Source organism: Oreochromis aureus, linkage group 6, assembly GCF_013358895.1.
Source record: "Oreochromis aureus strain Israel breed Guangdong linkage group 6, ZZ_aureus, whole genome shotgun sequence".
Taxonomy (NCBI): domain Eukaryota; kingdom Metazoa; phylum Chordata; class Actinopteri; order Cichliformes; family Cichlidae; genus Oreochromis; species Oreochromis aureus.
In genome coordinates, this window is record NC_052947.1 from 28,602,403 (window position 1) to 28,616,598 (window position 14,196).

The following is a 14,196-nucleotide window of genomic DNA, read 5'->3' on the forward strand; positions in this document are numbered from 1 at the left end:
ACAATACCATTAACTATAAGTTACTGCATAACAATCCTACCTTCATTAAAGTGTTCCTGAGAGAATTTTAATCAAATAAATTATGGATAGATTTAAAAAATAAAAGGATACAGATTCACTCACTCGATCGATGACAGTTCATTTAATCTGCTTCACACTTTGGACACAAGAAAGGACATGTGACTCCATACAGCTCCTGTAAATAATAGGAAAGGACCTTATTTGCACGTTGTCCAGCCCACTGATTAAGAGTTACTACAGTACCACACAGTACCCCAGTAGGTTAGCTCCATTTTCTCGTTAATCCTATGTTGTTAAGTGTGTATTTTAACCCATATTCATCTTCTTCCAATCAAATAGTTTTGGTGCCTAATCAAAATTAAGCAGTTTGTGATAAAAAAAAAGTTAGATTCAAAAGGATACCTGAGCTCGCCTGTCATTTCAGGTGTCGATCCAAACATCGTTGTTGGGATAAGAGGCTTTCCTGCCAGCAGAAAACAAAAGACAAAAGACAGAATTAAGTGTAATTATAGGCACTTTATATACTACTGACACCTCAATCATCTGCTCCACATACCCTGTACGTCTTGAAGTTCCTCCAGTTACTCACAGATGTGTCGCAGCTCGTTTCTGTTTATTTAAAACAGCAATCATCTCGCTGAGCCGAGTGAAGCTATCCGCTTCAGCTGGCACTTATCTTGAGTATATGTGATAGCAGTCAACCTCCGTCCCAGGATGTTAGCTTCAGACAGCAGCAGCTAAACAACATGAGTAAAATAACCCTCATCTGTGTGGTGTGTAGAGTTGTGAAAAGTGGGGGATTTGCAAAACCTGTTTATAGAATTACATGACCGTGTGAAAGGTTTTGCAAGGTTTCCATGTTGTTTGCGCTACGCTCAAGATCCATTCTGGATATATCCAGAGTCAAGTATTGACGTACTAATATAAGAGGCTTTCATGTGTAAAGACCGAAAAAATACTAACATGGCTGCTTTAAAACACAGTATTTTATCTTTTAACAAACACTGGAAATACTCGAAAAACTGAATGTGACAGCACAGCTCACGATATTGTCTTAGTGCTGTATTAATGTTTTTTTTTCCTTTTCATAACATCCAGAGCTGTAGTGACATTCACATTCATTTATATGCATGCAAGTCTATACACGTGTTTGACTTTTGTGTGAGAGTAAACATGTGGACACACTATTTGTCCAGCTGGCTGTATTCAACCCCCAGGACAGCAAAATCCCTTTGCTGTGCAGAGCTGGAGGGGTGTTTGTCCACCTGCGTGTGCTTGTGTAGGTATGTGGACTCCTGTGGGAAAGGCAAGGGTCACTAAAGTGATGCAGTGAAGGTTGCGATGCAAGGTTGATCTGCTTCCACCCACCCAGACAAATTGCGTCCACTATATTTGTGTGTTGCTGTACATACAGTACATACATTCACTATTTTTCGTGTTAGTTTTCCTTTTTTCACGTACAATATGGTGTCCAGTCTTTTTTATGTGTTGTGGCACTAAGCTGGAGGAGTGTCCCAGGGCAGCATGTGTGAAGCAGAGGTCAGAAGTTATTCAGGAAAGCACGCGAAGCAGTACGCCAGCACTCATGTTGCACACCGAAGCTTATTTATGTACAAAGATCACCAAATCTGTATGTACATACATGTTTAATCTCAATATGCCTGCGTGTTAATGTTTCAACAAACCATTGCAACGATTTGATGTGTCAGTGAGTGTAAAGCGTAACTACAGTGTGTGTGTCTTCTGGGTGGCGTTACTGTGGCCAGAACAGGCGATAGCATTAACCTTTAGCCATGACAGTGTAACCCAGAGGATCTCTCTGTCATTCAAGGAAATGTCACAGTCAAAAGAAGCCTCCTAAGAGCTCCCCTTGGAGACGTATACACTCTTAGTGTTTTATGCCGCAGCCTGAGCTGTAGCCTGTCTTCACAAAACAAATATTTTAAGTAAAATATAAATGTTGAGTGTTTTTAATATGCAAACATTTTTTGGAAAAGTATAAAACAGTTTTCAACTTCATCCGCTGCTACATCGTTGTATTAAAACTGCTCTTGTAGCTCTGAGCGTGTGTCTTATAAATTGGCATACGAATACTCCTGTGTAATTCATTATCAGCTTCTGTCCCACACGCCCCGTGCTCCCTTCTTGTCACAAGATATGAGCTTCCTATCGTCTTTGTTCAGCCGTAGCAAAAATAATTTGATTGTTGCAGGTGATGTAAAATGTAGGCGACTCAGGGTTCATGCAGCTTTAATAGCTGTGATCATATTCTTGCTTTAAACTTTACCTCGTCTCTGTCTAATTATGGTACAAAGTGGAAAACAAGTAGACATCCAGTCTGTGAGCTTTTAATTTATTAGTAATTATTTTAAAAGCTGATGTCAAACTTTATATGTATGTAGGTAGAATTTTAACAGGTATTCAGTTTGTCCTTTTTCTTTACTGCCCAGCATCTCATCAAGGATATTCTGAAAGTGCCTTTTGTGTAAAAATATGTAAAAATGTAGATGTGAATTTGAGTGGTTTTATATAGCAACTAAGCTTCGAATACACAGTCATGCAGTTTGTATTTTACAGAGGGACACAGATCTGCAGAAGAATAATTTTCTAATAATTACATCATCTTTATTTACTTTGTTGCAGACATGTTCACAGATATTACTTACCAAAGTAAAGGTTATTGGGCTATAGGTTATGAGTTAGTAGTGTATAGAGTAGGGCACCAGTTTAGGTCAGTGCATTGAGCGGGTGACCACATCCCATACAGCTTACAGTGGCCGGGCCGGGTTTGAGTCCGACCCGCGGCCCTCTGCTGCATGTTTTCTCCTCTCTCTCTCTCCCTGCTTTCCTCTCCTTTCTTCACTGTGTCTGTCAAATAAAGTTGAAAAGGCCCCCAAAAATGGTGTAAAGGTTAAAGGCACAGACAAAATATGATAAGAAGTTAAATTTCTAGTTCATAAAGTGTGTGCTAAAATATTTAGAGAATATTTAATAGGCTGCTGCAATGCTGTGATCTAGGTTATCATGCTTAATGATATTTTTCTTACTCTCAAACTTGTAGTTTGAAAAATAAATATTTTACCAAAATGGACGAACTTAAATACCTCAACTTCTTAAAGTATAGCTGAAAATATTAGGCTGTAGAGCCTTTTATTACAGATTGTGATCAAAAATGTGGATTCAAAGTTAAGAGTATTTATAAAATCATTCCAGCAGAAAGAATCAAATGTTATAAAAAAATATAAAAAAGATTACAAATCTTATCCATGCATTTGAAAAACAGCAGGTCAGTGTTTGTCTTTGGCCTGTTTTTTTTAAACAGAGACTTCTTGTTTAAATTAAACTGAGCTAAACTTTTTGCTGTTGCTTTTTCTCCACAGATCATAGCATATCAGCCATACGGTCGCTCTGTAGACTGGTGGGCATATGGAGTTCTGCTCTATGAAATGCTGGCAGGACAGGTAAGTGGTACAAACCCACATACACCTTAACAATGGAACTTTGCTGTCTACAGAAAATGCTGACACCTTCACACAGAAACAAGGTTTCTCACAGATTGCTCACACCTACATTTTTCCCACATATCTTACAAGCAGCACGGCTCTGCTGGTGCCTAAATGAATTCAGATGGTGATGGTTAGTAAAGATCTCAACACCAGAGCATCATAAACACGTGGTATATAAATATAGACACCTTTTAATGTATTAGCATTAGTTTTAGAGTCATATATAAATCTCTTTACACAGTCACAATATTATGGCTTACCGTCCTTTTGTGGACTCAAATCCTAATAACATAACATAAAACATCGCATTTTGAGAGTGAAAACCTGGCAAGGTAAAAAGTACTAAATGACATTATAATAGTACATCAAACCCTTTGACAGACAAGTATTTTGACATAATTCTACTCCTAAACAACACTGGTTGGTTAGTCTTGTGGTGAGCTTGTTTCGGACCTCTTTTTTTTTACAGTACTACTGGAAACTGTTCTTGTTTATTTATGGATGCAGCATGGTGTGCTGCTAGGAGTCAATATTCTTCAGGTGAACACATCAATAACCTGTTGGCTGGTACAGAAGTGCTTCTTTTAGAATAAGTGCAAGTCAAGAGAAGGTGGACATGAAGCTTTCTGAGGAGGTTTTCATGTACTGCATCTAGAGTTACTTGTTAAGACTTTCTATTTCCTTCAAATTATAATTTGTGTGCAAGCTAGGCCAGTAAAATTTTCTACCCTGACCCAACTTTTTTGACCCCTGATGTGTTTGGGAAGCTTAATTATCTACTGTTATGCTAATATAGCATCAGTCTAAAAATGATAACGGTCCACACGTTAGTTAAATTGTTTTAACTTAATACACTGTTTATTAATATATATAACAATTCATAGTGTCATAGTCATCAACGAATCAGTACAAAGTGACTTTAAATCACTTTAAGACATTATTGAGTCAAAGTGAAGCATCTTTAAAAAGGCCCAGAGTAACTGGAAAAGCATAATTGTATAGTTTACGTTAATCTAATTAACTCAGAGAGAAAGGGGCTGTTAAACAATTAACAGAGACTTTATTCAGACGTTCCCTTCCTCTGTCCCTGCCTTGTGTGAAATTGGGTAAAGGGGGCATGAAGCAGACAGGCTACCTCTAGTCGAAGAGGCCAGCGGAGTGGAAATGACGAATAATTCATTTTATGGACTGTCAAAACACCCACATTATGGTTACTGATGATAACAACCCAGTGAGGAGGGGAAGAAAGCTGGGTCATCCACTCCATTTTACCCTGCAAGGTCTTCCTATGAAACTTATTCTCCACATTTTTCATATCTTTATTGTTCTTAGGGTTTTGTTGTTGTCTTTATTTGTACGTAGCTCTGTTCAGTTGAACTGTCTATAAAAGAAAGTACAACCCGCAAATGTTTAGAGAGCAGCAACCATTTCTTTATATGTTGTGTGTCCTAACACATTTACTATTGTCTTTTTTGACTCACAGCCTCCATTTGATGGTGAAGATGAGGATGAGTTGTTCCAGTCTATTATGGAGCACAATGTGTCCTACCCCAAGTCGATGTCCAAAGAAGCTGTCTCTATCTGCAAAGGGGTGGGTGAACTTGACAATGAAACATGATTTGCCATTCATCAGTTTTTGTGGTTCAGCAGAAATTCAGAAATATTTCAGTTGAGTTAAGTTTTATTTATGTAGTGCCAACGTACAAGGCTCTTTATATTGCAAGGTAAAGACCCTACAATAGTAGAGAGAAACCCACAGCGTATGGATGACCCCCTGGGAGACACACTTGCTAAGAGTGGGAAAAAAACTTCTTTTTAACAGGAACAAAATGACCAGTTTGGGTAAGAGGGTAAGGACAGCCGAGGATATATCAGTCCGTTTGGTACTAAAGAAAAAAAACACAACTGTCGTTCTTTTTAAATTTTTTAAATTTTTACTTTTAAACACATTCATAAAAACTCATTCAACTAAACATTCAATGTGAAACAAGTTTATTCTCCTGTTCTGGAGCTATTTCTTCTAAGAAGCTTTCACAGTTCTGTAAATCAGCATTTTAAGCTCTGCATCCTTCACTCTCTTCATTGAGGCTAACCTAAATGAACCTCCTGGAAGAGGGCTAAAAGCTCTTACTGCTACTTCAGGTTTTGAAGAGCATTATTCGTCACTGACCATGAGAAGTAAAGCTTAATTTTGCAGGAAGAATGAAATGTGGTCTCTTTTAAATACTGTCCGGGAACTCATCTAAAAGTCCCTTTATTCTTCCCACTCAGTCCTCATGTCTATGGCTTATATATTATTAAAATACTGAAGAGAAATTCTAGTGGATCATTCAATATACTCATCACAAGTCAGACTGAATCACTAGGCTCCGGAAATCACTATGCCTTACTTCAGTAAAGATCCAAGCACACTATCTGTGTGTGCTTGGATCTATAGGTTATATATCTATATATCTATAGTTTGGGACGTTTCACTTTTATAAGATATATATATATATATATATATATATATATATATATATATATATATATATATATATATATATATATATATATATATATATATATATATATATGTATATATATATATATATATGTGTGTGTATATATATACATATATGGAGTGCTCATGTAATTTTAAGGGAATTATTCGAAACAGGAAACTGGATTTTACAGACACATGTGTACTTATTCCCCTGGGTATGACTGTATGGAAAAACTCTACTGTCAAACTGAATTCCCTCTTGAGCTGGTTCGTCTGTGGTGTAAATTATTCAGGGGTCCTTTCTGTCTCATCAATTTTGAAAAACAGTGAATATGTTTCTAATTTACAGCCAAGATTATCATGCATCAGGAAGCATGCTTACACACTAACACTAAAGGGTACAGTGCCAAGAAAATGTAATAATCCCTCCCTGATTTCTTAACTTTTTGCATATTTGTCACGCTCACATATTTCAGATCATCAGACACATTTTAATATTAGAATGATATTTGTGTGTGGGGAGGATTCTGTGACAAAAGCTGGACTTTTGGAAAGGTTTGAGTCCCGTTACGTCTGACATGAAACTAACACAGCGTTTTATAAAAAGAACATCATACCAAGAGTCAAACATGGTGGTGGTAGTGTGATGGTCTGGGATGCTTTGCTGCTTTAGGATGATTTACTGTAACTGATGGAACCATGAATTCTGCTCTCTAGCAGAAAATCCTGAAGGAGAATGTCTGTCCATCAGTTCATGGACTTCAATCAGATTGCGATGCTTTGGCATCTCCTTAAACAGGGTGTTCATACCTCCAGTGTGGTTGAATTACAACAATTCTGCATAGAAGAGTTTGCAAAAAGATGAAAGACTCATTTCCAGTTATTGCAAACCTTTATTTGCTGTTTCAGCTCCCAAGGGTTCCAAAACAAGTTATTAGGTTTAGCAGGGAATTACACCAGGACATGTAGGTTTGGATAGATTTTCTTTTTCTCTCCCCTCAATGAAATCATCATTTAAAAACTGTCTTTTGTATTTACTCAGGTTACCTCTGTTTAATAAATAAAATTTGAATGATGATCTGATACATGTAAGTGTGACAAATATGCAACAAACTAAGAAATCAGTAAGGGGGCACAGAATATAGAGACTCTAGAGAGACTTTCACTCTTTTTCTGTCAGCCTGCCATAAATACTAAGCTGTGTAATTTCAGACCAGTTTCTCTACAAGTACATTTGTTAGGATGTTTTTCTTTTGTATTAGGAGTGTTTCACATTTCTCTACATCTCTGTTCCACATCTTTCAAATTAATGTTACTAGGAAACGTAACTTGAGACAATGTACAGTGTTAGTATTTTAATGGAGATGTTTGACATGTGGAGCAGAGTTTTTGTTGTGTTGGCTCATTACTGGCCTTGTTGGTCACTGACCTCACAGAATGCACTAACCGGGACTGTTAGCAAGTCTGTTTCAGCAGTTATTGGTACATAGCTTCTGGATTCCACAGAGGGGAAGTAAGTGGTACATAGGGTCAGTGCAAGTCAAGCAAGAAAAATAGTGGGTTATTAATACTGCGTGCCTAATTTTATTTTAGCACAAGAATGTTTGACAGCAATGACATCATAAAAAGAGCTTCTGGGACACTTACCTAATGAATTAAATGAAAACACAGTGAAAATCTCAGTGTGCTATAGTTTATTCAATCAGGGAATAAACAAGAAGGCAAAACATGGACATTCATTGGACCTTAGATGTAAAGAAACAGAGTTTTATCAATACGTGTTCTTTTTGAGGATGACCTGAATTTTATGTACATTGCATATGACAGTTGATAAATATCTATGAAATCAAATTTGGTCAGTAAAATTATATTTAAAAATTCAGTTTATTTGTTATACTTGGAAGATGTTGACAGACAGAACCACACACATTTATGTTTTTGTGAGCCTACAGTGAATTTAATAGTGAAAGTGGCAGTAGTTTTATTTCTGTCCAGAGGCTATGCAAAGTCAATGAGCTGTGCAATAATACGCTTTGTCTCCCTCCCTCGACTCCACTTGTGTCTCTTTGTCCCCCCTCTGTCCTTTTTCCTTTATTTTTCTTAGCTTTGTGTATGTGTGGGTTTGCACACAAAAGTGTAATATATATTTCTCAATGGATATAAATATACATAAATACATATGTATATATATAGTGCATGACAGCAGCCCAACCCACTAAGGAATGAGAAAAAGATGAAAGTCAGAAAAAGCAAGGTAAAAAAAAGATAGATTTAGGTTAAAAAGGTAACAGGAACGGCATTTTAAATTTAGAAGGCATTAATCTGGATGTACAGTAGTCTCAGTAGATCAAATGTTCATGAGGCCTGCAGGATACTTCCTGGTTTTTAAAGGATCATGATTATGATGGAGTGTCCTGCCCTTTCTTTTTGAATCGCTCCAAATTCTCCTTTTCTCACTTTTCTTCCCGATTCTAAACTACCTCGCCCCTGCTGCCCAATCCGTCAGATGTTAACCATTTTATGTTCTCAGCAGGAACAGCAGGGTGGCTTCAAAGTTATGTAAACTTTTGGAAAACGTGCAGCTAAACTGTTTGCTGACAGTTCATGATGTGGTGGAGCTGTTGAAGTTTGAGCGTTAACAGTTGGCAGACAGGATGATCAAATGTTTCCTCTGAAATGTCAACACTAGACATGCAGTTTTCTGATGGTAATTTTACATCACACTTATGCAAAGTTATTCGAGTGCTCAAGATCCAGAACTAGTTTGAGTGTTTGATACTGTGGTGAGCCAGCAGCCAATTTCAAGGACGTTTCAGGGTGTGTCGTTTTAATGGTGACAGCCACGTGATTGCAGCAGGATGCTTTCTTGGTGTCACCGACAGTCCTGTAAAAGGCTGCAAAGGACTTTTTCTTCCTTGTCAACAGCTGTCTGGTGCACTCTGCCAGCTGAATGCATGCCATTAGTTCAGATGTGACCAAGCCCACAGCCTTAAGGGACTTGCAGCAAGGAAACTGACAATAAAAATCCTGCAAGTTTAAATTCAGGACTGAGTGACCCATTAGCATGTTCCTGTATCAAAGAGACATTTTTTAAAAGTCTAGTAATAAAACTGAATTTGTGCATCTGACTTTGGTGACTTCCTAAACATCTCATATAGTCTTGAAGACCAGTCAGCATGACTGAGCTGCGTTAATCACTGATTAAGGATTTAGCTGAAGGTGAAATGCAGTCTTTCATCCTTGTGTGTTCTTGTTTGCATGTATATGCACTCTGTAGAGAGTACATATATATACCATTCACAGAAGCACACCCTGCACAAAAGTACCAAAGCAAGGACATCAGTGTAAGCATTTAACTCAAATTTTTCATTCATTATCATTTATTTATCCAGGTGAAAAGTCTTGAGATTTAAATCTCATTTCCAAGAGAGACCTGGACAACAGGGCAGCAAAAGTTATAACAAATACAACACATAACAAATACATAGTTTTTTTCTTTGGACTGTTAATACTGAACCCCACCAGGTTCCATCTCCAAATGAGCACTTTGCTTTCTGTTGCACTTCACTCGGGGCAAATCACAGAACTGTAACGAGAGAGCAGGTGCAAAATGTGTTTGTAAAACATACTCTATTAATATTCCAGATACACATGCACATATAACAATTTATATTCCATTGCTTCGGTGCATTTCAAATATTTGGCCTGCAAATTTCCCACTGGTACGGTGGCTCTAATTTTGCAGTCAGCAAGAAGCTAAAGGCAACTGAAAACTCAGGAAAGAAACATTTAAGTTTCTTCTAATTCAATTTTTAACTAATGTCAGTTGCCTTCTGCTTAATTTAAAGCAAGGACAGGTTGTTTGGTTGGTTTTGCTTCCTTTGGGTGCATCTTGTTTGACTTTTTAACAAAGTCGTCATTCGATGTGCGATTAGAAGTGGCAGCGGTTCTCTGAAGGCAGAACATGCAGCGGGAGAGAGGAAAAAACCCAATGATATCACTCTTTTTTAGACCCATCTGTTTAGCTGTCATTTGGTGACCTAGTAAAGAGGTGGAGTCACATTATGAAACATGAAACACAGCAGTGAAAGAACAGAGGTGGAAGTTTAGATTTTTTATTACCACGCACTAGCACTGATCATTTTCAGAGATGTAAAACCAGTGTTTAGCAGTGTTTCAGGATCTTCAGTGCTGCACAATATTAAAATAAAAATATCATTATTATTATTATTGTTATCATTATTATTATTATCTATAATCTTTAATCTAACTGTAATTTTTTTGTGTGTGTGTGCCGATGAGCAGTTGATGACTAAACACCCATCCAAACGTCTGGGCTGTGGCGCTGAGGGAGAGAGGGACATCAGAGAACACGCCTTCTTCAGACGCATCGATTGGGAACGCCTCGAGAACAGAGAGATACAGCCCCCCTTTAAGCCTAAAGTGGTAAGTCGTAAAGCACACATAGGCTACATGTATAGAATTACTGTAACCAAGGTTAAGATAATTGGTAGCTTTCCAAGATAATGTTAACCATTAAAATAAGGCCGGCAGCGTTTATCTGTCACAGAGATAAAACTGACTCTGCTTACATATGTGTGCATGGTGCAAAGTGCAGTACAGCAAATAGTGACACGAGTGATGTTTTTCTTTCCTCTGCAGACATAAACTAAAATGTAAACTTTCTCCAGTGAGATTAACAATCATTTTAAGTATGCGGGTCATCCTTTAGTATTTCATCCTACTCACTGCACACAGCACTGCAGTTTTCATCATGCACCACAATGGAAAAAATAGAACCCCTTTTCTTTTATCATATAACTGTTATTCTTTGTGCATTTGTTTAGTATTTATTTTTCATTATCTGTCAGTAATTTAAATCCTTCTAACAACAGGCCCTCTGTGTCATACTGTTTTCTCTCACACACGTTTCAATGCTTGATGCAGTTTAGAGGTTGGAAGGGAGACTGGACTTGGATACCTCTAGAAACATTAATATCCTGTTAACATTATTATTAATTCATAATAAAAAGTGGCTTCAGGTGATCTCCTCTCAGTCTTAAGCACATGTAAACACATGCAAACAAGACAAGTAGATAAATACAACCTTGTGAACTGCATATATCTATAAAGAACAGATGTGCTTATCTCAACATGACAAATCTGTTATGGCAAGGCATCTAATAGCCCTCTGCTGTGTTCTCTACTCCCTGGGGGACTATCTGTTCTTGGCTGTTTGTTTACGAACTTCTGTCTCAGCCTTCAGTCAGATTTGTCTCAATACGCACAAAAACACAAGAGTTACTGGTTAAAACTTATTAGATTACTGTACACAACCAGAGTAATGCATCTTCACAATGCTTCATACTTTATATCTATTGGCTGATTGCTGTATGAATTTATATGTTCACAAATTTCGTCTTGGATACGCTGTATTCAGATGTTCATTACTTGGTGTTTTTCTAATGGTGGATAATGTCAGAAAATAATATAGACAAAGTTATATTTTATGAAGTAATAAACATCCAAATATAGGAGGCTCAGCGATGCTAAATGAGATTTATACATAAGTTTATCTGTAGATCAAAAACTATATAGACACAAGTACAGACAAAGAGATTTCAGATTATCCTTATCTATGCAAGCCACACAGTGTGCTTACTTTCCTAAGGGCTCATTAGCATTTGATCCATTCTATTTTAAAGCTCTACAAAGGCCCTCCAAACAGTATTTCTTGATTGTGTTATAAAACACGCCATCAAAATTTTTTTCACCTAGAAAATTAACATCCTGTCACATGACATAAGTTAATGTTTATTTTAGGATTTTGTAAAGTTTATATTAAACAGATTCATTCCTGTGAAGGAGAAATGACTGAAAACTTCCAGATGACCCCTCCTCTCTGGTCTTTCACCATCTGCTTTATTTGCACACACACACACACTCACACACACGCACACACACTCTCCACCAGCCATTCTGTCATGTTGTGTTTGGCTCTTTAGCAGCCAGATATCAAAAACTCTGTGACCAACTTGGTTAAAAGTATACCTGGAAAATGAGTTTGAGAGTTTGTTCATGGCTGCTGAACACCCATTGGAGGTTTATTGGGAGCAATGAGAACATTTAGAGGGTTAAGAGGGCAAATGATGACAATGTTTTAATTAGTTGTCATGCACCTTTTAAAATCGCCAACGAAATGCCGTCTGGTATTTCTAAAAACAATATCTCCATTAGGAAGTAAATTTAGCATAAGTGCTATAACACCTTGTGAAAAAGATGACAATTAATGGTATTTTTCATACCATTAAATCTGCAGTTCTGAAAGTGAATTTTAAAGCAAGTCAGTGTGACTGCTTCCTGCCTCACAGCTTACTGTAAGTCTCAGAGGCACGAATCGCCATAGTTACAATAGGTAAGCTGGAAAACATCTTTTATTCAGGTAAATCCATGAGTGAAGAGCAGTACTGTTTACACAACATTGTGATGTCATGGTTTTCTCACTTATTTGCTCTGTCTGTTAATGTGTGCACAAGTGAGCATTAGGATATGACTGTGATACAGTCTCACTTTAATACACATTAATACTTTTTATTATTCTTGCCTCTGGTGGAAGATTTACTTTATTGCAACAGATTTTTTTGCATTAGTAAAAGATTTGATTAAATGCAGTTACAAACTGCACGCCCTTATATACTTATATAACTCAGCAGTTACTGCATGAACACAACACATTCACACATCAACAACAAGGAGAGTGCGAGCACATATGTACTAGATGTGTTGTTGGCAATCCAATGTGTTGTTTTTGGATATAAACAAGACCAATGGTGTTACTGAAGAACATAATATATCATGCTGACTGGATCATATAGTTTATATTAATGTGTAGTAAAATAGCTGATCTAATGTGACTGCAGTCCATTGTAACCCATTAATGGTGATTGACAGTGGTAGGAATGTCTATTAAGTTTTTAAAACACAAGATGGAGAGCCTTACCACTGGAGTAATCTACTACCCACTCAAGAACTCAGTGTCATAAACATAGTGGGGGGAAATCAGTCTTAGAGTTTCGTAACAGCAGATCCAGGCTCAGAACTGTACAGCGTTGTATGTCTCACAGTAAATACCTAATTATTGGCTTGGGACAATTAATAGAACTGTTACATTAAATATAGCCTGAAGTCACTCTGATTTCCAGTGAGCCATGTGAAATTTGATACAGCTTTAACATAATGCTCATTTGTCTTGTTAAACAAAGCTGTAGGCGTAAGCTGCAAATGACATGTGCTTTGTCAACAATTGGTAATTTCAGAGTCAGATCACAGTGTGTAGTTATAAAGAGCACACATTTTGCCACATGTCAATCATGTAGAGCATGTTTGCAGATTTCAATATAGACTGCATTTCTTTAAACAAAAGAACATATATATATAGTAGGTCACTTAGTGCTCTGTATGTGTGTGCCTGTGTCCATTACATATTCATTTTATAGTTTTCTTCTGTTTCAACCCTCAAGGGCTCCAGTTCTTCTAATAAGGTGAATCCTGACCTCTTCCATGTAGTCTTCTGCTGAGTGGATGTGCTGGGTTTTCCTGAAAATGCTTTATGTTTGTATGTGCCGGTAAATGTAGGTGTGGAGGAAGTGTAAAGATAAAAGGTTAAAGGAGATTAAGGAAAAACAGAGGTGGAATCATTCCTTGCATTTATGCCTCGTCTCTGTGTTCGTTTGCTGCACAAGCGTGCAAGTTTGTTGCCGCGTAGGGGGTGGTAATCAATATCGTAGGGAGAAAGAAAGGTCTCTGTGCTTGTATATTTGTTCCTGCTGAAGTTGCAGGCAAGTAAAAGCATGCAAATGTCCATGCTCTTGGCATAGTGCATGGTTGCATGGATCCAGTAGGTGCAGAGAAGTTGGAAAGATGACAGAGGTGGAAAGAAAGTAATTAACATTTTTGAATGCTCCCTGGAGCCATGTAAAGACACTTATGGTCTATCATGTCCATCTCGCTGTGCCATTTAATACAATGTTGTTTCTGATTTCATACATCTCCTCACCACTTACCAAATCTGTTCCTGTCTTTTTAATCCACTCCTCTTCTTTCCTTTCTCCCTGTGCTTCTTTCCCTGCTCAATCTTACTTCATCCGCCTTATGACAGCTTCGGAATTGCAATCAATACACTAG

At 37.4% G+C, this 14,196-nt stretch overlaps 1 protein-coding gene and 1 long non-coding RNA gene across 2 annotated transcripts in view; one reads left to right on the forward strand and one right to left on the reverse strand.

The window, feature by feature from the left end:
- Window positions 1-14,196, forward strand: part of prkcaa (protein kinase C, alpha, a) — a 130,242-nt gene that overhangs the window by 105,496 nt on the left and 10,550 nt on the right. Inside the window, exons 14-16 of the mRNA XM_031729013.2 lie at window positions 3,402-3,482; window positions 5,011-5,118; window positions 10,318-10,458. Of these exons, the coding sequence (XP_031584873.1) occupies window positions 3,402-3,482; window positions 5,011-5,118; window positions 10,318-10,458 (330 nt within the window). The remainder of the gene's footprint in view (window positions 1-3,401; window positions 3,483-5,010; window positions 5,119-10,317; window positions 10,459-14,196) is intronic.
- On the reverse strand, window positions 128-738 carry LOC120440597. Its single transcript, XR_005613375.1, has 3 exons — window positions 578-738; window positions 424-484; window positions 128-196 (listed from the first exon to the last, which is right to left on the reverse strand). It is a non-coding gene; the product is annotated as an uncharacterized LOC120440597 (long non-coding RNA).